The sequence below is a fragment of the Herpailurus yagouaroundi genome, unplaced genomic scaffold, assembly GCF_014898765.1.
Source record: "Herpailurus yagouaroundi ecotype Mexico unplaced genomic scaffold, PumYag 29, whole genome shotgun sequence".
Taxonomy (NCBI): Eukaryota; Metazoa; Chordata; class Mammalia; order Carnivora; family Felidae; genus Herpailurus; species Herpailurus yagouaroundi.
Genome location: NW_024412377.1, coordinates 104,004,566 through 104,032,228, shown reverse-complemented (window position 1 = coordinate 104,032,228; position 27,663 = coordinate 104,004,566). Strand labels below are relative to the sequence as shown.

Sequence of the window (27,663 nt, the reverse complement as noted above, 5' to 3'; positions counted from 1 at the left end):
TTTATCCATTGTTAACACTTTTCAGAAAAGTAAGAGAACCTTGCAAAGAGAACTCTGGAGGTCGGTGAATCTCACCTTCACTACCTTTCCAAGCCATGTATGCGCATGCGCGGCGCGGGTTTGTAACAGCAGCTCTGAGGTGCGGGGGCGGTCCCCGACCCTCCCCGGCTCCTAGCCAGAGTCCGGTCCCGACAAAGCCGGGCGGGGCAAAAGTGGCTCGGCTCCGCCCCGGGAGCTGAGCCTGGTTTCGGCGCCGCGGGCGGCGAGCGCGCTCTTCCCGGCGGCCGCGCAGGTGAGGGGGCGCGAGGGGTGGGGCCTACGTGATCCGGCCGTGGACGGGGAGGGCCCGGCGGCCCCCGCAGGTGAGCGGGTCGGGAGGGCGAGGCCGTGGGGTCTCAGCGCGCTCCTGGTCCTGCTGCGCTCTCCATTCAGCCCCGCCAAAACCTTCGGCCGAGACCAGACGGCGGCGCGGAGAGAGGTAAGGGCCACGGGGAGAGCGGGGCCAGCGCGTCGGGAGGGCCCCTCAACTAGCGCGCTTTCATCCAAGGGACACAGGTGCGCCGCGAGACGCGCCCCGCCGGCCGCGAAGGCGCCGCCCTTCCCTGGCGCGGGGATCCTCCTATCCTGACCGGGGCACCAACTTAGTTCCGGCCGCTTTGGGGCGGCATCTCGGAAGACTGAGAATTGGTTTTCCCTGGGACGCGAAGCAGGAGCGCTCCCTGGGGTAGTTCCCTGGGGTGGGCAGAGCCGAAGACTGAACGGGATTCTGGGACCGGACGCGAAACGGCAGGCTCGAGGGAGACCCCAGCGAAGATGCTGGGTGTCCCATGGCACTCACGCGTGGGTTAAAACCCTCAGGGAGCTTTCCCAACCCCTAGGAAGAGCAGAAACATCTCTTGGGCCCAGCAAAACTTTAAAGCTGGCTAAAGCGATGATTCTGTTTTTGGAGAGGCTACCGAGTTCGGTTGCCGTGTCACTTTCCTGGGGGAAACCATTTCTCCTCCCACCGACGTGGCGTTCAGAGCTGTGAGTTCCAACAGAATGGAGTCAGGGTCCAGGGGCTTGACCAAAACAAAGACCCACTGTGCCTCAGCATGCTGAATCCAAGTGGGCTCTCAGTGACACCCAGAACCATACAGGAGGGGTAGCCAGATAACTAACGTGATAAAATACCGCTGACCATTCCCTTCTAAAATCACGTGTTATGTTAATTGCATGATTCTTCAAATTTATTGTTTTTGTATTTTATTTAAACGTGAATAAGATAGTCTAATTCAAATGAGCCACTTTGCATTGATGAAGATAAGGTAAACCCATTACAATGAAGCACCCTTTTTTTTTTTTTTACCTGTGTGTTAAATTAAGCAAGGATATCCTTTACATGGGTATGTATCAGGGGCCCATGGATGGCTTGGTGGGTTGAGCGTCTGACTCTTGATTTCCGCTCAGGTCATGATCAGGTTGTAGGGTGGGATCCAGCCCCGTATAGGGCTCCACGCTCACTGTGGAGCCTGCTTAAGATTGTCTCTTTCTGCCCTTCCCCTGCTTGCGCGCTCGCTCGCTCTCTCTCGCTCTCTCTCTCTCTCTCTCTCGCCATAAATAAAACTTTAAAAACTATTTAAAAATGTAAACAAGGTTAAGAAAAAAAATTTTTTTTCTATGTTTTTAGACACAGATGAACTAAATGACAGAGAAAAAAAATAATCCTTAATTGATGTCATTTATAGAGCTGCCACTTTGGGCACCATGCTGGGACTTTCAGAGTTAATTCTCTAAAATTGGAGTACCCCAGGGATGTCTGGGTGGCTCAGTTGGTTAACCATCAGACTTGCGCTCAGGTCATAATCTCACTGTTGGTGGGTTAAGCTTCACCTCAGGTTCTGTGCTGACAGCTCAGAGCCTGGAGCCTGCTTCAGATTCTGTTTCTGCCTCTTTCTCTCTCTCTCTGCCCCTCCCCTGCTCATGCCCTGTCTCTCTCTCTCTCCCACTCTCCCTCTCTCTCACTCTCAAAAATAAACATTAAAAAAAATTTTTTTTTAATTTTTTTTAAGGGTTGTATTCATTTTTCAGAGATCTTGCATGAGAGGGAGAGGGGCAGAGAGAGAAGGAGACAAAGAGTCGAAACAGGCTCCAGGCTCCAGGCTCCAGGCTCCAAGCTGTCAGCACAGGGCTTGAACTACAAACTGTGAGATCATGACCTGAGCTGAAATCGGACGCTCAACTGACTGAGCCACCCAGGCACCCCTAAAAAAAATTTTGTTTAATTGGAGTGCCTCACTAAAAGACCCAGAAATTTAGAACTCTCCATTTTCACCTATTCCTTGGGTGATTGTATCTAATCTATGGTATTACTTACCTTTCTGTGCGTGTACTGCCTACTGGATGTATCTGCCTGGATTTTTTTTTTTTACATTTTTTTAATGTTTTTATTTATTTTTGAGAGAGAGAGAGGGGCAGGGGGAGAGGCAGAGAGTGAGGAAGACAGAGGATCTGAAGCAGGCTCTGTGCTGATAGCACAGAGGGACTGGAACCCACAAACCCTGAGATCATGACCTGAGCTGAAGTCAGAAGCTTAACCGACTGAGTCACCCAGGCGCCCCTCTCTACCTGGAATTCTAATGGGTATCTTCAAACTCTTCAGACTGCTTATACCCAGCGTTAAACTGGAGGGGTGGAGAAATGTTGCGTATGAAATGATCTCGTGTCTGAGATTTGCTTCAAAGCAATCTATTGGCAGAAGGAATAAAGTAGGAGGTATAGAGGAAAGAAGATTGGTCATAAATTGATAATTATTGAAGCTGGTTGATGGGTACATAAGGGTTCATAATGCTATTCTTTCCACTTTTTATTATGTTTGAATGTTTCTTTAGGAAAAAAATTAATTCCCTGTATTTAAAAATCTGACTTCTTTTTATCTCCATTGTTATCACCTTGGTCCTTTGGACTAAATCTGTTGCCTCTTAGCCATTCTCCCTGTTTTCTCCCTTGTCTCCTGGAGCGTACCCTTGACATAGCATCCAGAGTGATCCTATTTTTTTTTTCAACATTTATTTATTTTTGGGACAGAGAGAGACAGAGCATGAACGGGGGAGGGGCAGAGAGAGAGGGAGACACAGAATCGGAAACAGGCTCTAGGCTCTGAGCCATCAGCCCAGAGCCTGACGCGGGGCTCGAGCTCCCAGACCGTGAGATCGTGACCTGGCTGAAGTCAGACGCTTAACCGACTGCGCCACCCAGGCGCCCCCAGAGTGATCCTATTAAAACAAGTCAGATCCTGGGGCACCTGGGTGGCTCAGTGAGTTGAGCGTCCGACTTTGGCTCAGGTCATGATCTCACAGTCTGTGAGTTCGAGCCCCGCATCGGGCTCTATGCTGACAGCTCAGAGCCTGGAGCCTGCTTCAGATTCTGTGTCTCCCTCTCTCTCTGCCCCTCGCCTGCTCACACTCTGTGTCTCTTTCTCTCTCAAAAATAAAAATTAAAAAAAATAAAATAAGTCAGATCCTGTCGCTTCTCTACTCAAAATGCTCCATTGGCTTTTCATCTCACTTCCAATAATAGCCAGAATTCTTTCCAATGGTTTTCAAGACCCTAGTGATTCAAATGGACTTAATTCTACTACTTACCCTCTCCTCTCTGTTACTACTTGCTGCCCCATTGTCCTCCATGACTTAATAGTTCTTGAACTTGCTGAGCACTCCCACCTCAAGGCTTTTGCAGCAGCTGGACCTACTGCAGCCTGGACCTCTTCCCCTGATAACCTGTCTGGCTTCCTCCTTCACATCCTTCATTTGTGTATTCAGATGTCATATTCTCTATGGAGACTTCCAGTGTCGTTCTATTTAGAATTATAATATCCTGCCCACAAAGTACCTTCTCACCATTCTTAGTTCCTTAGCGTCTGATCAGATGTCTTTCACTTCCTTTATCTATCATCTTTTATCCCTTCATTGATATTTAATTTCCATGAAGGCAGGGATTTCAGTTGGTTTTGTTCACTGATACACTTTCAGTGTGCCTGGTACATGGTAGATGTTTGGCAAATATTTGTTGAATGATAGGTCTCCATTTTACAAAATAAAATAAAACAAAGCCTTAGTGGAACCCTGGGTGGCTCACTCAGTTAAGTGTCCTGCTTTTGGTTTCAGCTCAGGTCATGATCTCACGATTTGTGGGTTCAATCCCTGAGTCAGCGAAGAGCCTGCTTGGGATTCTCTCTCCCTCTCTCTCTCAGTCTCTTCCTGGCTATCGCTTTCTCTCTCTCTCTCTCAAAATAAATTTAAAAAATAAACTTAAAAAAACAAAACAAAACAAAGCCTTAGGGGGTGCCTGGGTGGCTCAGTTAGTTAAACATCTGACTCTTGATTTCGGCTCAGGTCACTATCTCATGGTTTGTGAAATCAAGCCCCACATCAGGCTCCCAAGCTGACAGTGTGGAGCCTGCTGAAATTCTCTCTCTCTCTCCCTCTCTCTCTCTGTCGCTCCCCTGCTCATTGCTTCTCTCTTTCTCTCTCAAAATAAATAAATAAACTTTAAAAAAAAAAAGAAGCTGGGGCACCTGGGTGGCTCAGTTGGTTAAGCATCTGACTTTGGCTCAGGTGATGATGTTGCGGTTCATGAATTCGGACCCCACGTTGGGATCTGTGAGCAGCCTGGAACCTGCTTCAGATTCTGTGTCTCCCTCTCTCTCTCTGCTCACGCTCTGTCTCTCTCTCTCTCTCTTAAAAATAAACACTAGGGGGAAAAAAAGCCTTAGGAATTTCTAAATGGTTCAACCCCGTAAAGGCAGGGTTCTTCATTTAAAATTTGAGACCTTCATGGTACCAAGTACAATGCTATATGGTCGGTGAGTCTTTAGCAAATACTTGCTTTATGAGGGAGATACTTGCTTTAGTAAATACTTGCTTCATGAGCAATATGAGGGAGAAATTCATTGTGCCTTAAACCTAGTAGTTACATTAGCAGAAAGTGTCCTCCTTTTTTTATACGTGTCCAGGTCATTGATTGTGTGAAAGAAATCAAACAGGTTTAGTGAAAGTGCTTTTTCTGTGCCTTATTTTTTAGGTGGCTCAAACCCCCTCTGAGATACTTTCTGAGTGTCATTATGGCAACAGCAGATCACCTTGAGGTGGCTGCACTGGAAAGAGTGACATACATGATATACATGGCTGTTCTTTGTTGTACTTTTGGGGAATCTTAAGCTTTGGTGGCTTTTTTTTTTCCTCTGAGTTTTCAAATTTCAAAATCTAAGGGGTGCCTGAGTGGGTCAGTCGGTTAAGCGTCCGACTTCGGCTCAGGTCATGATCTCACGGTTCGTAAGTTCGAGCCCCACATCCGGCTCTGGGTTGGCAGCTTGGAGCCTGGAGCCCGCTTCAGATTCTGTTTCTCCCTCTGTCTACCCCTCTCTGCTTGCACTCTGTCTCTCGCATTGTCTCAAAAGTAAATAAACATTAAAAAAAAAAATTCAAAATCTAATATGAAGTGTTAATATTTTAGAGTGGAAGAAGCAAGTCCCCACACTGACTTCCCTGATTTAAGAAAGAAAGGTGCTCTTCACTCCCTGTGTTTATCAGACTGCTTCTCCCAGGCCTTTCCAAAGCAGATTTGAGGTAATGAAAATGAAGAGAATTTGCTGACCTGTCAAACTTTGGTATGCCCAGACTATTAAATATTTTGATTTAGATGTTTGAAGAAAGGATTCTATTTGGGATGTGTCAGTATCCTGTATTGTTAAAATTTGGTGTCCGTTATGGTGTTTACAGTCCGTTGTTCATAGGGCTCGTAAGGTAAGTTAGACTTATAAATGTTTTAATTCAGACCTAAGATTTTAAATTTTGATTTCCCTTAAAATCATGTAGAACGATGATGATATCCCTGGCTAGTATGTTACATATGTTTAAAATATACCTGTTTATGTTATCATTTTTACATATCATGATCGTTGGACATGATCATATTGGTTTCCTAAATATGATCATCTGCCATTAAGTGGATAAAATCAGCATCGTTGAAAGAATAAATAACTAGGCATAAGTGATAACTTTTATCTTGGCCACAGGTATAAAAATCACAAATGTCGTCCAGTGATGGAAGATGCAAGATTCGGGACAGGCACTATGATGAGGTCCCAAGGGACTCACCCTATGAAGATGGCACCATAGGAACCCTCCAGACTCTTCATGACAGTGAGCTGGCCGTGAGCGCTGATCCCTTGCCACCACCCCCTCTCCCATTACAGCCACCATTCGGCCCAGACTTCTACTCAAGTGACACAGAGGAACCGGCCATAGCGCCAGATCTCAAACCCGTAAGGCGCTTTGTCCCTGAGTCCTGGAAGAACTTCTTCAGAGGGAAGAAAAAGGACCTGGGATGGGATAAGCCGGTGTCTGACATCAGATACATCTCTGATGGAGTGGAGTGTTCACCTCCGTCCTCTCCAGCAAGACCAAACCACCGTTCACCCCCCAACTCCGACAAAGATCCTTACGGAGGGTCAGAAGGAACCTTCAGTTCCCCAAAAGAGGCTGAGGCAATGTTTCCCCACGACCCCTACGGTTCACTAGGCCGCCACACACAGACAGCCCGAACGTACAGTGAGAAGGTGGAGGAGTATAACCTGAGGTATTCCTACATGAAGTCGTGGGCAGGCCTGCTGCGAATTCTGGGTGTGGTGGAGCTGCTCTTGGGAGCTGGTGTCTTTGCCTGTGTCACGGCTTACATTTACAAGGACAGCGAGTGGTATAACTTGTTTGGATATTCACAGCCCTATGGCATGGGAGGCCTCGGTGGCCTGGGCAGTACGTACGGGGGCTATTACTACAGTGGCCCCAAAACCCCTTTTGTACTCGTGGTTGCTGGATTAGCTTGGATCGCCACCGTTATTATTCTGGTTCTTGGCATGTCCATGTATTATCGGACCATTCTTTTGGATTCTAACTGGTGGCCTCTGACCGAATTTGGAATTAACGTTGCCTTGTTTATTTTGTATATGGCTGCAGCCATAGTCTATGTGAATGATACCAACCGAGGGGGACTCTGCTACTATCCATTATTCAATACACCGATGAATGCATTGTTCTGCCGGGTAGAAGGAGGACAGATAGCAGCGATGATCTTCCTGTTTGTCACCATGATTGTTTATCTTGTTAGTGCTTTGGTTTGCCTAAAGTTATGGAGGCATGAGGCAGCTCGGAGACATAGGGAATACATGGAACAGCAGGAGGTAAGGAACTTCATAATCCTTCATTCATTTTTAATTTTTTTCCTGTTATTTATCCCCTTGTTAAATATACATAGTTCTTAAAACAAAAATTTTATAAAAGGCTTTTTTAAGTTTATGTTGTTTATTTTGAGAGAGAGAGCATGTGAGTGGGGTAGGGGCAGATGGTGAGAGAGAGAATCCCAAGCAGTCTCCCTGCTGTCAGTGCAAAACCTGACACAGGGCTTGATCTCATGAACCATGGGATCATGACCTGAGCTGAAATGAGGAGTCAGGCATTTAACTGACCGAGCCACCCAGGTGCGCCCCCCCCCAACCTTTTTGTTTTAATGATCTGAAGTTCAAGAATCCTACCTCATTGACTGACCTGCTGTGGGTGGGATCACCCACTCTGTCACTGTTCTAGAACATTGCAGGTAGGTACCAGATGTGTAAATACAGTATATAGTTTGTCGATTACATTATGTCTGTGATGCTTAAGGGGAAAACACAGCTACTGATTCTTACAACTAAGAATAAGACCATATTCAGTACAATAAATGTCTCCCCGTTAAAATAAGTTTAAGAACAGTGTTGATTCTTTAATATGGTAAAGCTTAACTAAAAAAAATAACTTTTCAATTATAAGGAGAAAGTGCTTATTTACATGTTATGATGAGTGACACTTTCTTCCGGTGACTTAAATAAAGTGAAGTAAGAATACAGTGAACCGGGGGCACCTGGGTGGCTCAGTCGGTTAAGTGTCCGACGTCGGCTCAGGTCATGATCTCACGGTCCGTGAGTTTGAGCCCCACGTAGGGCTCTGTGCTGACAGCTCAGAGCCTGGAGCCTGCTTCCGATTCTGTGTCTCCCTCTCTCTCTGACCCTCCCCTGTTCATGCTCTGTCTCTCTCTGTCTCAAAAATAAACATTAAAAAAAAAAAAAAGAATACAGTGAACCGTATTTGATTTTTTTCAAGTATCAAGAGGCTGAATGGTCATGAGCGTACTCTGAACACTTGCCTGGGCATTTTGATGTTTCATTCTTACTTTGGGGAAAAGAGTGTTCCCAAAATTAGAATGGGAGTCTGGCACTTGTTTTTATTTGTAGGATTTAACTAATTAAATATAAGAAGGAGGAGAATTAATAATAATAATATAATAACAATGCCTGAGGGATAAGATTATATAGAAGCCATATTTAAAATTTTTTGAACAGGAGCATCTGGGTGGCTCAGTTGGTTAAGCATCCTACTTCGGCTCAGGTCATGATCTCACAGTGTGTGAGTTCGAGCCCCGCATCAGGCTCTGTGCTGACAGCTTGGAGCCTGGAGCCTGCTTCAGATTCTGTGTCTCCCTCTCTCTCTGACCTGACCCGTCCCCATTTCATGCTCTGTCTCTCTCTGTCTCAAAAATAAATAAACATTAAAAAAAAAAAAAAGTACTGAGTAACCTATTTATTTACTCACTGATCTGTGTACTTTGTGTTTACTCTTTTGCATGAATCTTACACATAAAACTTGACTAATTTTATAACAAGTACCTTGTGTTTGCACGATGAACCTCAACATGGTGCAATGTGATCCATACTCTCTCATCACAATATATTAATCTTACTGGAACTCCACATAGAGTCAGGTTGTTTCTTTTTTTTTTTTTTTTTAATATTTATTATTTATTTTTGAGAGAGAGAGAGACAGAGTGTGAGTAGGGGAGGGGCAGAGAGAAAGGGAGACACAGAATCCGAAGTAGGCTCCAGGCTCAGAGCTGTCAGCAGAGAGATGATGCGGGGCCCGAACCCACAAACCGTGAGATCATGACCTGAGCTGAAGCCGGACGCCCAACCAACTGAGCCACCCAGGTGCCCCTAGATTCAAGTTATTTCTAAAGATTTATCTTAGCACATTAAGCATATTTCTTAATTTTACATCTGTGTATACAAAATAGAGAATTTCAGATTCAATCAGTATGAAATCCAGATAGTGAAACACCCACATTTCCTCATAATTTTATGTAAGTTTAATAACAACAGAGTTCTTAATGTTGTTTCAAAATTCTTCATGAATAGGATTATAATTATCGACATGATATATTCATTTCTTTTTCCTTTCTCAAAACTTGTTCCCATCAGACTTTTTCCAATGGTTGATGAGACTTGAATTACCCCTGCTATAGGAGGTGGTCCCAGTTTGGGTGTTGCTGTGACTTCTTAATAGTTAGAAGCTATTCTGGCCTATGGGTTTTTTCTGTTAATTTTATAACGGTCTCTGTTTCCAGCTCTTTAATTGCACAAGGTATTGGGAGCCAAGAATAAATAAAATCTCTAGGTAATTCAAAGCACTTTACCTGATAGTCTCTGTCATGTCTGTACTCCAACCCTGCTGTCTGTTCCTGACTGACTAGAGGTTATCGTTATCCCTCCTCTGGCTCTTCTCCAGCCAATGGAAAGTCACCCAGGTGAGGGGGAGGAGCATCTGTCAAGCAGAGAACTGACCTCTGTGAAATTGAGATTGGGCTATAAATGCAAATGGATGAAAATATTAACACAGTAGCCTCACACACCTTTGAAAAGTCATTTTACCTCTTTTTTGTTCCAGATAAGTGAGCCATCATTGCCATCAAAAAGGAAAATGGTAAGAATAAAGTTCACATTATTATTTTATGTCTAGATTTGTTAAATACTTCTCTCTTATCTGTTTACCTGCAGAGTAGATCATCTGTCTGTGAAAGTGTATCTATTACATTGAGTTCCTAACTGAACATGGAGTTTAACTTTCAACTTTTTTCTCATAATGAGAGGATCAAATTAGACATGCACATGGTGTTTATTGGGCAAAATTATGGCTTTTATAGTTTTGATAGTGTCTTTTCATTTTGTTAGTTGAACCCGTGAACAGTTGATTCTCCTTATATGTTTAAAACTTAATTTTTTTAAGTAAAGGAGATTCTCTCAAACTTTTTTTAGTCTCTTTAAAGTTCTTTGACATTCTTTTCTGACCTTCTCATCTTGTTTTCAGATGCTAAATTTTGTTGTGTCAGGAAGAAAATTCCTATTCCGGAATTTACTAATAGTGTGACAATAGGCAAGGTATTTAACTTTCCATGCCTTAATTTCGTCTGTAAAATTGGAATAATAATAATAATTTCTACATCACATGTTTGCTGAGAGAATTAAATGAGATGCTGTTATGCTTATATACACATATGTAAAAAACTAATATATTATCATAATTTTACCTCATTGAAAAGTCCTTTTTTAAAAATATTAGGTATTATTTCTAAGCAAGAGGTTGAGAGTCCAGACTTTGGGTTTGTTTGTTTCTCTGAAAAGGGAGTATATTTACTTGGTTCAAAATTCAAAAAGCTCTCAAGGGCGCCTGGGTGGCTAGGTTGGTTGAGCCTCAGACTTTGGCTTAGATCAGGATCTCATGGTTTATGAGTGAGAGTCCCACATCAGGCTCTCTTCTGTCAGTGTGGAGCCTGCTTCAGATCCTCTGTACCCCCCTCTCTCTGCAACCCCTCCTTCCCTCCCTCTCTCTCTCTCTCTCTCTGTCTCTCTCAAAAACAAACAAAAAAAATTCAAAGGGGTCTTTAATACAAAGTCTTCTCTCACTCCTCTGTCTCAGCTTCCCACCTCTCCCACTTGGAAGGAACCAGTGTTATCAGTGCCTTGTGTTTCCTTTCAGATATCTGTTTATATTATACATACACATTACATATATACGCATATGTAAAATATATATATATTTGCTTAACTCCCCCTTTCACACTGCCATCCCATACACAGTTACATACGTCCCTTTTTTTTCACTTAACAATATGTTTCTTGAGATGTTTCCTTATTAATACATAAAGAAGTTCTGCATTCTCTTTTTATAGCTATATGTATAGTATTGCATTATATGGATGTTACATAATTTACCTAACCATAAATGACCATTTATGGAACGCCTGGGTGGTTCAGTCGGTTAAGCGTCCGACTTCAGGTCAGGTCGTGATCTCACAGTTCCTGGGTTCAAGCCCCATGTTGGGCTCTGTGCTGACAGCTCGGATCCTGGAGCCTGCTTTGGATTCTCTGTCTCCCTCTCTCTATACCCCTCGCCCGCTTGTTTGCTTGCTTGCTCTCTATCTCTGTCAAAAATAAACAAACATTAAAAAAAATTTTTTTAATGACCATTTAAGTTGTTTCCAATCTTTCTCTATTAAAAACAGTGCTGCAGGGGTGCCTGGGTGGCTTGGTCGGTTGAGCATCCGACTTCAGCTCAGGTCATGATCTCACGGTCTGTAAGTTCGAGCCCCGCGTCGGGCTCTGTGCTGACAGCTCAGAGCCTGGAGCCTGTTTCAGGTTCTGTGTCTCCCTCTCTCTCTGCCCCTCTCCTGTTCATGCTCTGTCTCTCTCTGTCTCAAAAATAAATAAACGTTAAAAAAAAATTAAAAAAAAATAAAATAAAAATAAAAACAGTGCTGCAGTGAATAACTTTATACATCCAAGTATATGCTTGTACATACTTCCTTCCAGATACGCATAAGTGCACCTGACAGATAAATTCTGAGAAGGAAATTTCTGGATTAGAAGAAATGCACGTGTTTATTTTGACTACCAGGTTGCCCGATAGAAGTTTTGCCAATTTGTACTCCCAGCAGCACCACGGGCTACCTCACACCTTGACCAACACACTGTGTTAGGAAATTTGTTGACATTTGTCAACCTGATAGGTGAAAAATGATATCTAATATAGCTGTAATTTACATTTCTCTTATAAGGAGTGAGATTGAGCATTTTTAATGTATTATGTTTGCTTTTCCTTCCCTGTTAAACTGTATCCTGTCCACTTTTTTACTAAGTTGCTAATTTATACAAGTCCTTTAAGTGAATGCATTTTAAAAATACCTTTTATAGGTTTTTTGGGGTTTTTTTGAAGTTTATTCATTTTGAGAGAGACAGATACAGTGTGAGCGGGAGAGGGGTAGAGACAGAGGGAGAGAAAGCAAATCACAAGCAGGCCCTCCACTGTCAGCACAGAGCCCGATGTGGGGCTCCAGCTCACAAAATTGTGAGATCATGACCTGAGCCAAAACTGAGTCAGTTAAGTAACTGACTGAGCCACTCAGGTGCCCAGGATCTTTTTTGCTTTTAAAGTTTATTTATTTATTTATTTTAAGAGAGAGAGAGCATAGCAGGGGAGGGTCAGGGGGAGAGGGAGAGAGAATCCCAAGCAGGCTCTGTGCTCAACATGGAGCCGAATATAGGGCTTGATCCCACAACCATGAGATCATGACCTGAGTCTATGTCAAGAGTTGGACGTTTAACCAACAGAGCCACCCAGCCATCCCTATAGGTTCTTTTTAACTTTATTCTCTATATTATAACACAAATACTGGATGAAAATGTTTTATTCACAGTGAAGTAAGGGATTTATTTATTTATCTATCTATCTATCTATCTATCTATCTTTAATGTTTATTCTGAGAGAAAAAGAACACATGCATACACAAGGGCAAGTAGGGAGGGGCAGAGAGAAGGAGAATGCCAGGCACTCTTTGTGCTCTCCGTGGAGATCCCACAAATAGTGAGAACATGACCTGAGCTGAAATCAAGAGTTGGACGCTGAACCACCCAGGTCCCCCTTCAAAATTTTAAAAGCTTTTAACGAATTAAACTAACAAATACTTCAGATCAGGGGTGCCTGGGTGGCTCAGTTGGTTAAATGTCCAACTCTTGATATTGACTCAGGTCTTGACTTCAGGGCTGTGAGTTTGAGCTCTGGGCTTTGCGCTAGGCATGGAGCCTGCATACATACATACATAAAATTGAGATGAGCAATGTAAAGCTGATGTTGATTTAATTAATAACACTGGCCCTTTGAGATTTAGGTGCAGCTTCCCTAACTTACCTATGGGCTGCCTTCCAGTGTTAGTACTGAGACGTAAATAAGTTTGACCAAATGAAGAGAGCACTCTTCCCCGTGGAGAGTCCTCATCAGAGCGTCTTGGGCAGACCATTGCCGGTACTCTCATTCCAGGTTTCTAGTACCACCTTAACCCTTTGGGAAGTTCTACTCCCTCAGAGGGACTGACTCCGAAACTCTTGAATCCCACCCTGGCCAGGAATGACCATCATTGCTGCCTCTCAGCCCAATGAGAGTCCTAACATAGTGCTCACCGCACGGAGAATAATCAAGTTTAAAAGGACTTTGGTTTAGAAGATGAATCAGGATTACAAAGGCTATTTATAACGAAAAGGGGTCTACAAACTTAACTTGTTAACAGGTGATAGTGTAACATGATACCAGAGTTAGCAAGTTAGAGTGCTAGCATTAAGAAGTACATTTCATGGGGGTGGCGCCTGGGTGGCTCAGTTGTTTTGAGGGTCAGACTCTTGGTTTCGGCTCAGGTCATGATCTCGTGGTTTGTGAGTTCAAGCCCTGCTTCGGGCTTCACGCTGACAGTGCAGAGCCCGCTTGGGATTCTCTCTTTCCCGCTCTCTGCACCCCTCTCAAAATAAATAAATAAACTTAAAAAAAGTATGTTTCAGATCATCCTCAGGGACTTAATCTGTTTGCTTTGTGGGGGTTGAAGGTGGTGTGCACTTTGCAGATGTTGATTGTTAAGCAACAAGCTGGACAGGGCTGTTTAATGGGGCTGTAGTGTGACAGCTATGTGGCAATGGTGGTCATTGTTTGCCATGGTGGAATTTATGGGCTTCCTCGTCAGTCCCTTTGAGGTCAAGGGATTTACCAGTGGGGTTAAGTGCAGAGTAGAGTCCACCTCAGAGGTTTGGCTGAATTGGGGGAGAGTTGCCCCAGATGCTAGGGTGGTCAGCATCCTGGTTTGGTGAGAATGTGGCTAAAGCAGATTCCACAGGTAGGACAGGGTTAGGGAAATCTGCAAGCAAGTTCCAGAGTACCTCTTCCAGGCTGCCTTAGAAGGCTGGTACGCATCACGTCGAGAGTGTGTTGCAGGGTCCCAGCTCCTGAGGGGTCCTGGAATAGTCAGAAATAACCTTAGTGGAGTTGGAACCCCCATTCCTAGAACTCCTTTGAAAATCATACCAATCCAGAGGCGCCTGGGTGGCTCAGTCAGTTAAGCATCAGACTCTTGATTTCAGCTCAGGTCATGATTTCACAGTTCGTGGTTCATGGGTTTGAGCCCCATGTCACGCTCTGTGCTGACAGCACGGAGCCTGCTTGGGATTCTCTCTCTCTCCCTCTCTCTCTCCCCACTTCCCCTCTCGTACATGCTCTCTCTCTCTCTCTCAAAATAAATTAAAAAAAAAAAATCATACCAATCCAGTTAATTTATACTCTTTCAAGATATGGTTGCTGAATGCAAAAGATGTCCTTTCATGGGGCTCTTTTCCTGGGAAATGAATCATTATGGCTCTACAATTAGGTGTGTTCTAGAGGCAAACTTCTGTGAGAGGGAATCTCATTGACTTAATTGAGGAATCTCTATTGGACTTACCTGCTAGAAACCTTTTAGAAAAGATTGGATCTCCAGCTTCTCACTGGGTTTGATTTCCACCAGCTTCCTTCCCAGTTCTTAGTAAGAATTGGCAGCCTACCACAGGAGAGGCAGTAGTATGATGAACAAAATAAACTTTGGAATCAGGCAAATCTGAGTTTTATTACTAGTAACTCCATGATTCTGAGGAAATTATGCACCCTCTCTGAGCTGTCCCTTGTTTCCTGTCCCTTGTTTGGAGCTATTTCCTAGACTGTAACTTTTTATTTTGTATTTTAATAAATACACTTTTTGAAAATTAAATAAGATCATTTTTAAAAAGAAATATACAGACATAAAGTAAGATCAAACAGAGGCAGAAAAAAATTCTAATAACTCCCTAAGTGCAGAACAGGTTTTTTTCCAAGCCAGAAAAGTGAGAATCTAATCTGAGCATTGAAGGTGATGGTGTGCGTTTGGGACTGGGGCCTCTGCACCATTGTATTCTATGCTCAGAGGGAGAGAGACTCAGCCATTTGGACAAATGTACACTATTTCTAACTTGGTAGCATATTCAGCCCATTTTTATTTAAAGCATTTTTTTATTGAAGTCGACACACACTGTTAATTACTTTCAGGCATACAACATAGCGATTCAGCATCTCTCTACGTTATGCTCTGCTCACAAGTGTAACTGCCATCTCTCACCGTACAACACTATTCCAGTGTCATTGACTCTATTCCTTATGCTGTGCCTTTCATCCCCGTGACTTACTCGTTCCATAACTGGAAGCCTGCACCTCCCTCTCCTCTTCACTCATCTTTCCCCCCCTGCCCAATACATTTTTTAATTTGAAAAGCTTAGTAATTATAACCATAGCATTACTTACCCCGTTGCTTAATTACTTTCTCTTGCCTCATGATAAAGCTTTTTTGATATTTGCTGACGACATTCATTTTTGCTAGAAGCAAAGAAAGGTCATCTGAAATCTCGGGCCATGTGTTTGTAGTCACGGATACGGTTTGAGAGTGATGTGTTCCAGGGCTGTGGAGCCCAACACATCCATCCGATAAAAGCCTAATGAGGGGCGCCTGGGTGGCTCAGTCGGTTAAGCATCCGACTTCAGCTCAGGTCACAATCTCATAGTCTGTGACTTCAAGCCCCGCGTCGGGCTCTGTGCTGACAGCTCAGAGCCTGGAGCCTGTTTCGGATTCTGTGTCTCCCTCTGTCTCTGCCCCTCCCCCGTTCATGCTCTGTCTCTCTGTCTCAAAAATAAATAAACATTTAAAAAATTAAAAGCCTGATGAGGTTTTGATTCTTTGTCTTATGTGTGCTTTCAGATTTTTTTTTTCTCAATAAGGTTTTCTGAAACTTAGGGTCAGTGACATTCACCCAAAAACAAGTTAAGAGCATAAAAACAAAAAAATTTAAAGCAGATGACAGCACGGAAACTACTGTGAAACTACTCTGACTTCTTTAAAACTCCCTTTTTATTTATTTTTTTAAGTTGTTTTTTTTTTTTCATGTTTATGTATTTATCTTTGAGAGAGAGACAGAACATGAGTGGGAAAGGGGCAGAGAGAGAAGGAGGTACAGAATCCAAAGCAGGCTCCAGGCTGTGAGCTGTCAGCACAGAGCCCGAAGCTCAGCTCAAACTCACTGACCATGCGATCATAACCTGGGCCGAAGTCAGATGCTTAGCCAACTGAGCCACCCAGGCGCCCCTTAAAGCTCCCTTTTCAAATTAAAAAGTGAATCTTACAACTAGGTATAGGCAAGTAAGGAAAATGAATAGTTCCTGCTTGAAAAACTTGACCTAGACACAAACAAACAACAACCGCCCTCCTATGGACTCTCCTGCCCACTGTGACTGCCTGGGCAGAAATTATGATTTTGACCTGGAAACCCGAGTTTGGTACCTGCGGCTGCCGCTAAGCTCTAGAGAGTCACCATGCTCCATAGCTCCTTCAATGAGCTGTGTGGGAAATGGGTTGTTAAATACTTAAAAGCTAAAAAGGGATGCCATGAAATAGAGATCCATTTATTTAAGCCAAAAAAGGTCCCCCTAATTTAATACCATGATTCACTATCAAGATCAAACACATTAAGAATTCAGTAGGATGAAGAAATGGCATCCCAAGCAGTAGAGAACAAAGGAGAATAAATACTAACCTCAGGAGCTGTTCCCTGAAATACTCTTGTTTAATCTCCTTTCCTTGGGGTTTCCTGCTCTGCACTTGAATTCTTGCTGTTTGGGGCCCATTGGCCAGGCATGCCTTCTGCACCAAGATGATCTGGTTCCCCTTCCAGCTGTCACCCTGGGTGCCTTGGGCCCAGCTTCTCCTCTCCAACCCTCCCCCAATGCTGGTTTAGCAGCCTCACCATCTAATGTGTGAGCTAATCTTAAACCAAACCTCAGAGGCAGCCTCAGAGATAGGGAAATCAGGAAACAAAAGGATTTTAAAGCTGCCTGGTAAGGTAAAGAGCAAAGTTTTAAAATCCTGTGTTGCAGTTTGTTTTCAGCCAAGTTGCCCCCCGCCCAAGCTGCTCTCAGTTTAGTTCAGCAAGTTTAATTCAGCAAGTGTCTGCTGAAGTCCCAAAGAGGGGTCAATGGAGGGGGGCTTACTGCTCTAATGAGAAATCAACCGTTTCTAGCATGCTGTCAGAATTGAGGCTTGAACAGTATGCATTTATGTAAACCTTCCTTGTGTTATTCCTTAAAACCCCAAAAAGTTCTGGGCTTTTTGTTGTTGTTGTTGTTTTTGGGGGCGGGCAGGGAGAGCCTAAGCAGGGGAGAGGGGCGGAGAGAGACAGAATCTTTAAAAATAATTTTTTTTTAATGTTTATTTTTGAGAGAGAGACAGACAGAGGGGGCATGAATGGCAGAGGGGCAGAGAGGAAGGAACAGAGAATCCGAAGCAGTCTCCAGTCTCTGAGCATAATGTGGGGCTCAAACCCAGGAGCTATGAGATCATAGCTTGAGCCGAAGTCAGACACTTAACCAAGTGAGCCACTCAGGTGCCCCCAGACAGAGAAAATCTTAAGCAAGTTCCACTCTCAGTGCAGAGCCCAACACTGGGCTCCATCTCATTACCAGGAGATCGTGACCTGAACCGAAATAAAGAGTCAGATGCTTAACCGACTGAGCCACCCAGGTGACCCCAAAATTCTGGGTTTTAATTGTGGCTTTTCCACTTCCCAGCTGTGAGGCTCTAGAAAATATACCTAACTTCTCTGAACCTTGCTTCTTTCTGTGTAAAATAGAAACCCCTCTCCTGGCATCCACAGCCCTCCCCAGCATGGTTGGTATTCTGGGCACTGCCCAGTGGGGTTCCTGAACAGTCTCTCCCCAAAGCTACATACCCATGTTAGCCTGCTCATTCTAGAATGGGTTCCCCTGGGCCTTTGCATCCCTGCTTCCCATATGTCAGTATTTTAGTGCTTGAAAGCCTGTCCTGATACTTCCTCTCTGGGCCACTTCATTTTGTGCTGTTTCCCCTCTTTTGAAATGTACCATTTTTTTACAAAAAAGGCCTCTATGAACTCTCCAGTCTAGAAACCAGAATGACTTAAACCAGGGACTCACAGGTTCAGAACTCTTGGACAACTGAAAGACCTTCACTGCCTTTCCCTTGGGTTTGCTTGTTTTCCATTTCAGGTAATGAAGACAATGTAACTTGTTTCCCTTTCTGACCTACTCAGTGGCTACTGGTAGTTCATTCATCTCAAGTTCCCCTGTCATTTTTTCTCTTGCTGTTTAAGTAGCCTTGTTCCATTTTCATCTCTGAATTTCTTTTTTTTTTTTTTTCCAAGTTTACTTATTTATTTTGAGAGAGAGAGAGTGCATGTGAGCCAGGGAGGGGCAGAGAGAGGGGGAGGGAGAGAATCTCAAGCAGACTCTGTCAGTGCAGAGCCCAATGCGGGATCAATCTCATGAACTGTGAGATCATGACCTGAGCTGAAATCAAGGGTCAGATGCTTAACTGACTGAGCCACCTGGCGCCCATGAACTTCTTGTTTTGAACTACATTTTGTATTCTTTTTTTTTTTTTAATTTTTTTTTTCAACGTTTATTTTTGGGACAGAGAGAGACAGAGCATGAAGGGGGGAGGGGCAGAGAGAGAGGGAGACACAGAATCGGAAACAGGCTCCAGGCTCTGAGCCATCAGCCCAGAGCCTGACGCGGGGCTTGATCTCACGGACCGCGAGATCGTGACCTGGCTGAAGTCGGACGCTTAAACGACTGCGCCACCCAGGCGCCCCCATTTTGTATTCTTTTATAGCTAATTGAGGTATAAATCCTAAATAAACTAGTTAAGACCCTACATTTAACATTTCATCCTCCACATTTGACATCCACATGATTGTTTTGTACTGTTATGTACTCCTGTATTGCAGTGTGGTTCCCTTTAGTCATTACAAAAGCATTCAGAACAACTTTGTGACTATAAAACCTGTAATTCTAAAGTGAAGTATTAATTTCTGCTTCTACTTCATGCTTCTTCTCCCCACCATTTTCTTCTAAGAAATAAAGTCGTGGTTTTGTTCTTCTTCTTCCGCATCTGTTTACAAATAAATCCTCTTTTCCTCCCTAACTGCAGTGTGAAATGGCCACTGGTGTTGACAGACAGAGAGACCAAGAAGCTAATTTCAAAGAAATGAGACCAACAAAAATGAAGCCTGAGCTACTAAGTGGGCACATTCCCCCAGGCCACATTCCTAAACCTATCGTGATGCCCGACTATGTGGCGTGAGTGTCTAAGTCCTTCTTCGAGGTAGAAATGGAGAGATTCCATTTGGGCGTTTCATTTTCCTGTTTGTCTCCAAGCTAATGCTCTCTGCTTAAGATCATTTGTATCCAGGGGCACCCGGGTGGCTCAGTCAGCCAAGCGTCTGACTTCGGCTCAGGTCATGATCTCACAGTTTGTGAGTTCGAGCCCCGTGTCAGGCTCTGTGCTGACAGCTCAGAGCCTGGAGCCTGCTTCGGAGTCTGTCTCTCCCTCTCTCCCTCTCTCCCTCTCTCTCAGCTGTTTGTTCCCTGAGAGGTAGTACATTGAATTGAAGATACAATATGGTCAGTGAGGAAAGAGCTAAGCTGATTTCCCATTCAGTCCGTTTCAGTGAAAAAGTTACATCGCTGGCCAATTTTTTCCCGCAGAAAATACCCTGTGATTCAGACAGATGATGAACGAGAACGCTATAAAGCTGTGTTCCAAGACCAGTTTTCAGAGTACAAAGAGCTTTCTGCAGAAGTCCAAGCCATCTTGAGGAAGTTTGATGAGCTGGATGCAGTGATGAGCAGATTGCCACGTTGTTCGGAAAACCAACAGGTCAGTACCCACAGTGCCTGGGAGGAGCACTGAAAGAGGAAGCGTAAAATCTAGGAGGAGCAGTGAGAGAGGAAGTGAAAAATCTGAGCTTTCTTCAGGTCGATGTGGGGAAGCCATAATAACTGGGTACATTTGCTGTCTGTGTCTGGGAAAGTCATTTGAGATCTTCGAAGGGACTAGTCAGGGTTACAATTCACATTATATAATTTTGTGTCTTTTGCCGTCAATTACTAAATAATTATACACCGTTATAAAACAGTCATTTTATTTTTTTATGTAAGTAAAATGTCATTGTTCCTCAGGTCCGTACTGAATCCGTCAGGGTCCCAAAGGAGACAGATGGCACACTCCAACTAATTTGAAAAAGATTTATTCACACAGGGGTGGGTGTAGGGGAGCTACCAGGGGTCGTGCGTTCTCCGGGGATAAGTAACAGCCAAGCGGTTACCACCCCAGGTCCAAAGAACACAATGGTAAGGACAGAGAGTTGATCTGAGCTGTTAGCTCATCCCATCAGACTGATAACCATGATTCTGACAGAGGGAACCAGGGAGGAGACGCCAGTCACCAGGGACTCAAGCATTTTCTGTAATGCTCTGGAGTTTGTGGGGGGGGGGGTTTGCATGTTAATATTTCTGAAGTCAGGATGCCCTGATAATCAGTGGCACTTTTTTTTCTCAGATGCACATTTTTTATTGAGGCAAAATTCACATAGAAAATTCACCCTTTTAAAATGAACAATTCAGTGAATTTTAGTTCATTCACAAAGTTGTATAACCATTACCACCCCCTAATTCCAGAACGTTTTCATCACCCCAGAAAGAAACGCCATACTCATCAGCACACACTCCCCATTGCCTCCCCCCTCCAATCACTGATCATTGTTAATGTACTTTTTGTCTGTATGGATTTATTTCAAACTCTTCATATAAATGAGATGATTTAATATGTGGCCTTTTGTGTCTGGCTTCTTTTCATAATGTTTTTAAGGTTCATTTATATTGTAGGAATATTCAGGATTTCATTCCTTTTTATGGCATTTATTCCATTGTATCTATATACCACATTTCATTTATCCATTTATCAGCTGATGGACACTTTGGTTGTTTCTAATTTTTGGCTGTTATGAATAATGCTATGAACTTTTGTGTGTAATATTCTATCCTTTTAAAAGACAATGTGTTAATCTATTATTCATATAATTCAAATTTTTAATTTTAATTTTTTTTATTTCAAAAAGAGAGAGAGAGCATGAGCAAGGGAGAGGGGCAGTAGGAAAGAGAAAGAGAAAGAATCTTAAGCAGGCTCCACAAACTGTGAAATGATGACCTGAGCCAAAATCAAGAGTCAGATAGTTGGCTTTACCACCCAGGGATCCTTGTAATTCAAATTTTTAAAACTCACACAGCATTTTTAACAAATGTCAAACAACTCAATGTATGTATGTAACTAATATATATATGTATATATAGTGCCCCTGAAATCCATATTGACTGAGCATCTTTGTTTTGACCACAAACTTTTTTATTTTTTTTATTTTTTTTAACGTTTATTTATTTTTGAGACAGAGGGAGACAGGGCATGAACAGGGGAGGGGCAGAGAGAAAGGGAGACACAGAATCTGAAACAGGCTCCAGGCTCTGAGCTGTCAGCACAGAGCCCGACGCGGGGCTCGAACTCACAGACCGTGAGATCATGACCTGAGCCGAAGTCGGACGTTTAACCAACCAAGCCACCCAGGCACCCCGACCACAAACTTTTTTAAAAATTTATTTTTTAATGTTTTTATTTTTGAGAGAGAGAAAGAGAGAGAGACATAGAGCGCCAGCAGGGGAGCAGCAGAGAGAGAGGAAAACCTAGAATCCAAAGCATGCTCCAGGCTGTTAGCGCAGAGCCCTATATGGGGCTCAAACTGAAGAGACGTCAGATCAAGACCTGAGCCGAAGTCAGACACTCAACCGACTGAGCCACTCAGGCGCCCCAACAATAAACTTTTAAGTGTACATTTAAATCATTTGTAATTACGAGCTCTCTAAGCCAAAATAACCAGAGTAGTAACATTTTCCCAATCCTGGAGCAATGGAATGGTGTTATCTGTGACATACTGGCACCAGGAAGCAGGAGAAATCCAGCAAATACTGTAGGTCAAGGGTCAGTTAGTACCACTTGAAAAACAAGCAAGGTCCATAGGTCCAAGAAGGACGCCCAAATTTATAGGCCCTTAAAGGAGTGCAGGAAGGAATGAGCAGGCCCCAGGAAACTGGATTGGCTCAGGCTGGGAAGAGCAAGCTGGTTGACAGATAAGATGCTGAGCAATCCAGTTGTGCAGTGGAGTCTTTGAATCTAGACCCAGTGGACTCCAGTGTATGGGCTTTGTGTGATGGGCAAGGGCTCAGGCATGTGGGTCTGCAACTGAGGGGTATAAAGTCCTAATTCTGGTAGGGGCTGAGACTCGGCCTTCCCATGACATTTCTGTACAGTATCAACAATAGTCATTTCCTCTGGTTTGTACACAGCATGGCAAGTAACTAACCAGATGAAAAGGCCACAGTCTCAGTGTCTCCTCTAGTTCTTATCTAAAGTAGAAATATTAGGGGCACTGGGGTGGCTCAGTCGGTTGAGCATTCACCTTCAGCTCAGGTCATGATCTTGCAGTTCGTGAGTTCAAGCCCTGTGTGGGGCTCTGTGCTGACAGCTCAGAGCATGGAGCCTGCTTCGGATTCTGTTTCCCTCTCTCCCTGCCCCTCCTCCACTCTCACTCTGTCTCTCTCTCTCTCTCTCTCTCTCAAAAATAAATAAACATTAAAACATTTTACAAATAATAATAAAATAGAAATATTAGTTGTATCACAAAATTTAACATCTTCTCGGCCACAGGCTGAGCTTTGCCATGGGTGGGGGCCTGCCAGGCCCGTTCATTTCCCACGAGGTCCCCAGGGAGGGGTGTTTCCAAGCACAGCGGGCCCATTTGCAGGCACACGTTCTCTCACAAACCTGGTTGTGTGCCCTTGAAAAATTAATCACATAACTTTTCTAAGCCCACAAAATAGAAATAATGCTCAAAATAATCTCTCTGGTCCTCACTGTCTGAAATTCAGTTTCTGTGACAGACTCTAGGAGAGGTTTTGCAGCTCTTATCTGTGCTGTGTCTCCAGCACAGCACCCCTGGCCCCAGGCAGCTAGTTTACTTCCAGGCCAGGACCCATTCATACAGATGACCGTTGAATTACCAAGGTCATCTCGATGCTGGCAAAGGATGAAAACACAATTGAAACTCATACAAAAGACACTGAAGAATCAAAATGTATTGCAAAAAGGATATGGGTGGGTGATGAAAAAAATGTTCTCGGGAGGCTTTTAGAACTATAAATTATTATATTTTCTCTTTTATGTATTAGGTTTACAGTGCTTGACAACTCTAAAGCACTGGTTTACACAGATAAATGAGGGCATTGTTCTAGTAATCTGTTCCCTTTGGTTCAATCCATTGAGTAACTTCATATTTACTATAAAACTTAAAGTTAGAAGGAACCTTCTATTAGTTATTTTTGAAAATTGAATAGTCTCAACCTCTTAGTCCCGGTGTATAATGTAGTTATTACATACCAAGCACTTTATAAGTATCATTTCAAATAAGTACAGCTTCTCACAACCTTATGAGGTCCTTGTGGTTATTATTTCCATGTTCCCAGTAAGGAAAGTGAGCCTCAGGATAAGTAGCTTTTGCTCAGGGTCAGACACCTGGCAAGCAGTGGCCCTGAGACTCCGTTCTGGTTTCACACAGGCGGGGGCCTTTCTCTCTCTTCACCCCTAGATCCCAGTGTGTGATGAGTGGTAAGCCCTCTAATCTGTATCCATTGAATTGAATTTTAGTGTGTGAATATTTTCATTATAGTCTTAGATAAAAATTATTTTTTGTTCTAATTCCCAGTGTACTTCTGAGACATTCTTGAGATATGATTTGAGTAAATCCTGGTGTTTTAATTCAAGTATACAATATATTATTTTTAGGAACATGAAAGAATTTCAAGAATCCATGAAGAGTTTAAGAAAAAAAAGAATGTGAGTAAAACCATTTTCTTCTTCAAAGTATTTTCTTATCCAGGTGCCGTGGTGAGCTGACAGACCTTAGATTCTCAGCTAAAGTAGTTCTTTTTTAATATTTCTTTTTTTTTTTTTTTTTTTTTTTTTTTTTTTTACTGTTTGTTTATTTTGAGAGAGAGAGAGAAGGAGAGAGGATCCCAAGCATGCTCTGTGCTGTCAGTGCAGAGTCTGAGCCTGGGGTCGATCCCACGAGCCTGGGAACATGACCTGAACCAAAATCAAGAGTCAGACGCTCAACCAACTGAGCTACCCAGGCGCTCCTCTTTTTTAGTATTTGTTAAGATGGTACTTACTAGAGAACATGAGTAGCTCCTGAATACCTTTTCTTCTCTTTGTCTTCTGTTACATCCTGGTTTAGCAACCTAGGGAAATGAACACCCGATATAGAACTTTTCACTGACGTTTCCTTCAAAAAGATTAAGTTATTTTATGTTTGTCACTCCATCCTTAACTTAATTGCACAGAGAAGTAGAGCCTGGATAGAGCTTTTATCAATCTTTTTCTGCACTTATTATTTGCTCCTTGATATAATTTAAACTACCAAAGTTAAAGTTGTCTCAGCTCTCTGTATTTCCCACTCAATTTTGCTGTGCAACTAACACTATTGTAAAAAGTAAAATCTATTTTAAAAATGTAGAGACATGCTCTTGTTATCAGGAAGATTTTGAAATCTGTTGCAGAAACTCTCCCATGAAGGGTCATTTTCTGGATGATAATGTCTGTTTCTGTGTTCTTCACTGAGGAAACTGGAGGCTAAAATAATGGCTGTGTTTCTTTTTCAGGATCCTACATTTCTGGAAAAAAAAGAGCGCTGTGATTATCTAAAGAATAAACTTTCTCACATAAAGCAAAGAATTCAAGAATATGATAAAGTAATGAATTGGAATGTACAAGGTTATTCTTAACCCTTGTTTGAAACCACTTTTTTTTTATATTAAACTTACTATTTATTTACGGTCTTTTTCATGCTAGTCTACGATAGAGAAAAGCATGTGCTTCCGACATCGGCTTTTAATTGGTGTAGCCAGTCAGCCATGTTATGATAGTATGATTCCACTTGACACATTTCAAAACAGATTCGGATTTACCAAGGGTAAGAAGTGGTATGTTCATCTGTGTACATTTTATATTTATCTTGTTAAAAGTAGCTTAGAGATCATACCCTTGCAGTGTGATGGACACATAGAGTATCAATTCTGGTGCCGCATTTTCCTTTTTCACTCAGGCCACACCTGGGATTTCTCTAGGACACATTTCTCTTCCAACCCAAGTGTGATTTCTTCTCTTGAAAGGGATTTGAATCTGAGATCCACATTTTTAAGTCTTATGAGCTTGGGCAAGTTGCTTAATCTCTCTGTGCCTATTTTCTCGTCTGTAAAAATGGAGCTAATAATAGTGCCTCCCTTGTAGGGTTGTTATGAGGATTAGATAAGTTAATATTTGTAAAGCACTTAGAATAGACCCTGGCACATTATACGCAGTACCTTAGAGTGTATGAAATCTGTAGCAGTGATTGTGACACGAACAAACTAGCGAGGAAAGGTTTTTAATGGGCAAGTTCAGCCAGCTAACCACAAGTCCCACGTGTCTCATGAATTTCTTTCTTTGCTGTTAATAACTCTTAACCACATGTAGCCTTAAGTGGATGCCTCCTTGTGGATCTGTGTCCGTTGGGGTCCACCACATCTTTCCTCTCGTTCATCAGTGTCACTGGGGACATATGTCCACATCCCCACAGCCCAGCCATTCCTGTATACATTCAGTGTGAGGATTGTGTGACCCTTGTTGCGTTTTCTGACCTGTTTGGGTGTCCCTCTAAGGCCCCATGATCTTACTTTTACTTGGGACCTCCTTTAGACTTACTGTGATGTTTCGTCTTCCTAAGCATTATCTTGGCTTTGGGGCTTTATTCATGAAAAATGTTTTGTTTTTATCAGTATGAACAGTGGACTACCTGAAAAAATGTTTTTAAAAAATCACTGTTATTATTGGATCCTATTCCACAGCATCTATCTTGGAGATAGTTTCCTAGGTGCAGAAGTACAATTTCTGCTTAACGTAGCTGCCATTCAAACAAGTGATGTTCAAAGAATTTACTAAAGTGATGGAACCAAAGAAAAGCATGTGGAAAAGCAAGAGGCTTAAAAAGTGTTGCATACTAAATGGACTTCCTAGTTTTTCTTTATCATTGAAATCTTAGCATTTATTGTTAATATTTTAATTCCATGGCTCTCAGACTATGCTTTAGGCCCTAAGCAACTTAGCAGGTGACACCTAGGGAAGAGTGAGGCCCCTATAAAGTCCCCTCAACTGCAACAGCTTCACCTTCTGTTTTACATATTGGGGCTCCATGTTAACATTTCACTTAAGATGCATACCAGTGCTTTAAGAAGAGGAAAACTAACATGAAATAATACCATTTTGATAGATTATAAAGAGCTAGATTCGTATTGAAATGAAGTGTTAGATTTAACTTTGTGAAATTTAATTTAACTCTAATTATAAATGTTAACCTTTGAAAAACCAATGCTGTAACACTGACTTTAAATTTTTTATGTCAATACCTGGGCATATTAAAATTTCAATTACTTGTTTTTTGTGTGTACCATTTATTTACTTATTTTTAAATGTTTATTTATTTTTGAGTGAGAAGGAGAGCACAAACAGGAGAGGGGCAGAGAGAGAGGGGGACACAGGATCCAAAGCGGGTTCTGTACCGATAGCAAGAGATCCCAACACGGGGCTCAAACTCAAAAACTTTGAGATCATGACCTGAGCCAAAGTCGGACACTTAACTGATTGAGCCACCCAGGTGCCCCATGCATGCGCTTTATTGTTTGCTTTTCTAGCATTCCTGTGTTGACTGGGCATGTTCTTGAAAATGTTTTCCATTATCAGAAAATAAACTGGAAAGTCATTGAAAACCTGTAGGTCGTGATGTTCAGGTGACAGTTTCCTCCTCCCCCATTATTTGCAAAAATTCAAAGCCAAGGCCACCGTGCACCACAGGCTGAGTGGCTTAAAATCACAGAAATCTATTGTCTCACGGTTCTGCAGGCAGGGGCTTGAAATCCAGGTGTCAGCAGAGCCAAGCTCTCTCTGAAACCTGTAGGGAAATCCTTCCTAGCTCCTGGCAGTTGGCTGGCCGTCTTTGGTGTTCCTTGGCTTATGTATTAATCATCCCAGTCCTCCGCCTTCACATTGCCTTCTGGTGTCTCTGTCTTCATGTGGCTATCTTCTTAGGACACTAGTCATATTGGAATCGGGACTCATCCTCTCTACTATGCCCTCATGTTAACTAATTGCACCTGCAAAGACCCTATTTCCAAATAACGTCACATTCTGGACATACCAGAGGTTAGAACTTTTTGGGGGGTAAGGATACAATTTAACCCATAGCAGTCATTTTTGGCAAGTTGTGAGATTCAGAAGCAAAGATATTTTCCAGTACATTTTATTTCTTCCAGATAACTTTAACATGTATTCTAATTTGAAACTTAATATAAGAATATGTCAATATATCTATAAACATTTTATTTTAGAGAGTGTATGCACACAAGCAAGGGAAGAGGACAGAGAGAGAGAGAGAGA

At 42.7% G+C, this 27,663-nt stretch overlaps 1 protein-coding gene across 3 annotated transcripts; it reads left to right on the top strand.

The window, feature by feature from the left end:
• Window positions 1–186: 186 nt before the first annotated feature.
• On the top strand, window positions 187–26,666 carry MARVELD2 (MARVEL domain containing 2). Of its 3 annotated transcripts, none has more exons than XM_040451468.1 (7): window positions 187–292; window positions 6,056–7,219; window positions 9,792–9,827; window positions 19,240–19,388; window positions 19,797–19,968; window positions 23,980–24,030; window positions 24,855–26,666. In XM_040451468.1, exons 2-7 carry the CDS (start codon window positions 6,071–6,073, stop codon window positions 24,975–24,977), a joined length of 1,680 nt encoding a protein of 559 aa, XP_040307402.1. In that variant the 5' UTR covers window positions 187–292; window positions 6,056–6,070; the 3' UTR covers window positions 24,978–26,666. The 3 variants fall into 3 exon arrangements, with proteins under 3 accessions (XP_040307402.1, XP_040307395.1, XP_040307411.1); XM_040451461.1 differs by lacking the exon at window positions 187–292 and adding an exon at window positions 323–478; XM_040451477.1 differs by lacking the exon at window positions 187–292 and adding an exon at window positions 5,485–5,606.
• The last annotated feature ends 997 nt before the right edge of the window (window positions 26,667–27,663 follow it).

What these genes read in the sequence shown, in the direction of transcription:
- MARVELD2 (XM_040451468.1), top strand. Translation starts at nt 6,071, where the DNA reads ATGTCGTCCAGTGATGGAAGATGCAAGATTCGGGACAGGCACTATGAT. An exon ending in AATACATGGAACAGCAGGAG is followed by an intron (nt 7,220 to 9,791) that starts GTAAGGAACTTC and finishes TTTTTGTTCCAG; the next exon opens with ATAAGTGAGCCATCATTGCC. An exon ending in AGTTTAAGAAAAAAAAGAAT is followed by an intron (nt 24,031 to 24,854) that starts GTGAGTAAAACC and finishes TTTCTTTTTCAG; the next exon opens with GATCCTACATTTCTGGAAAA.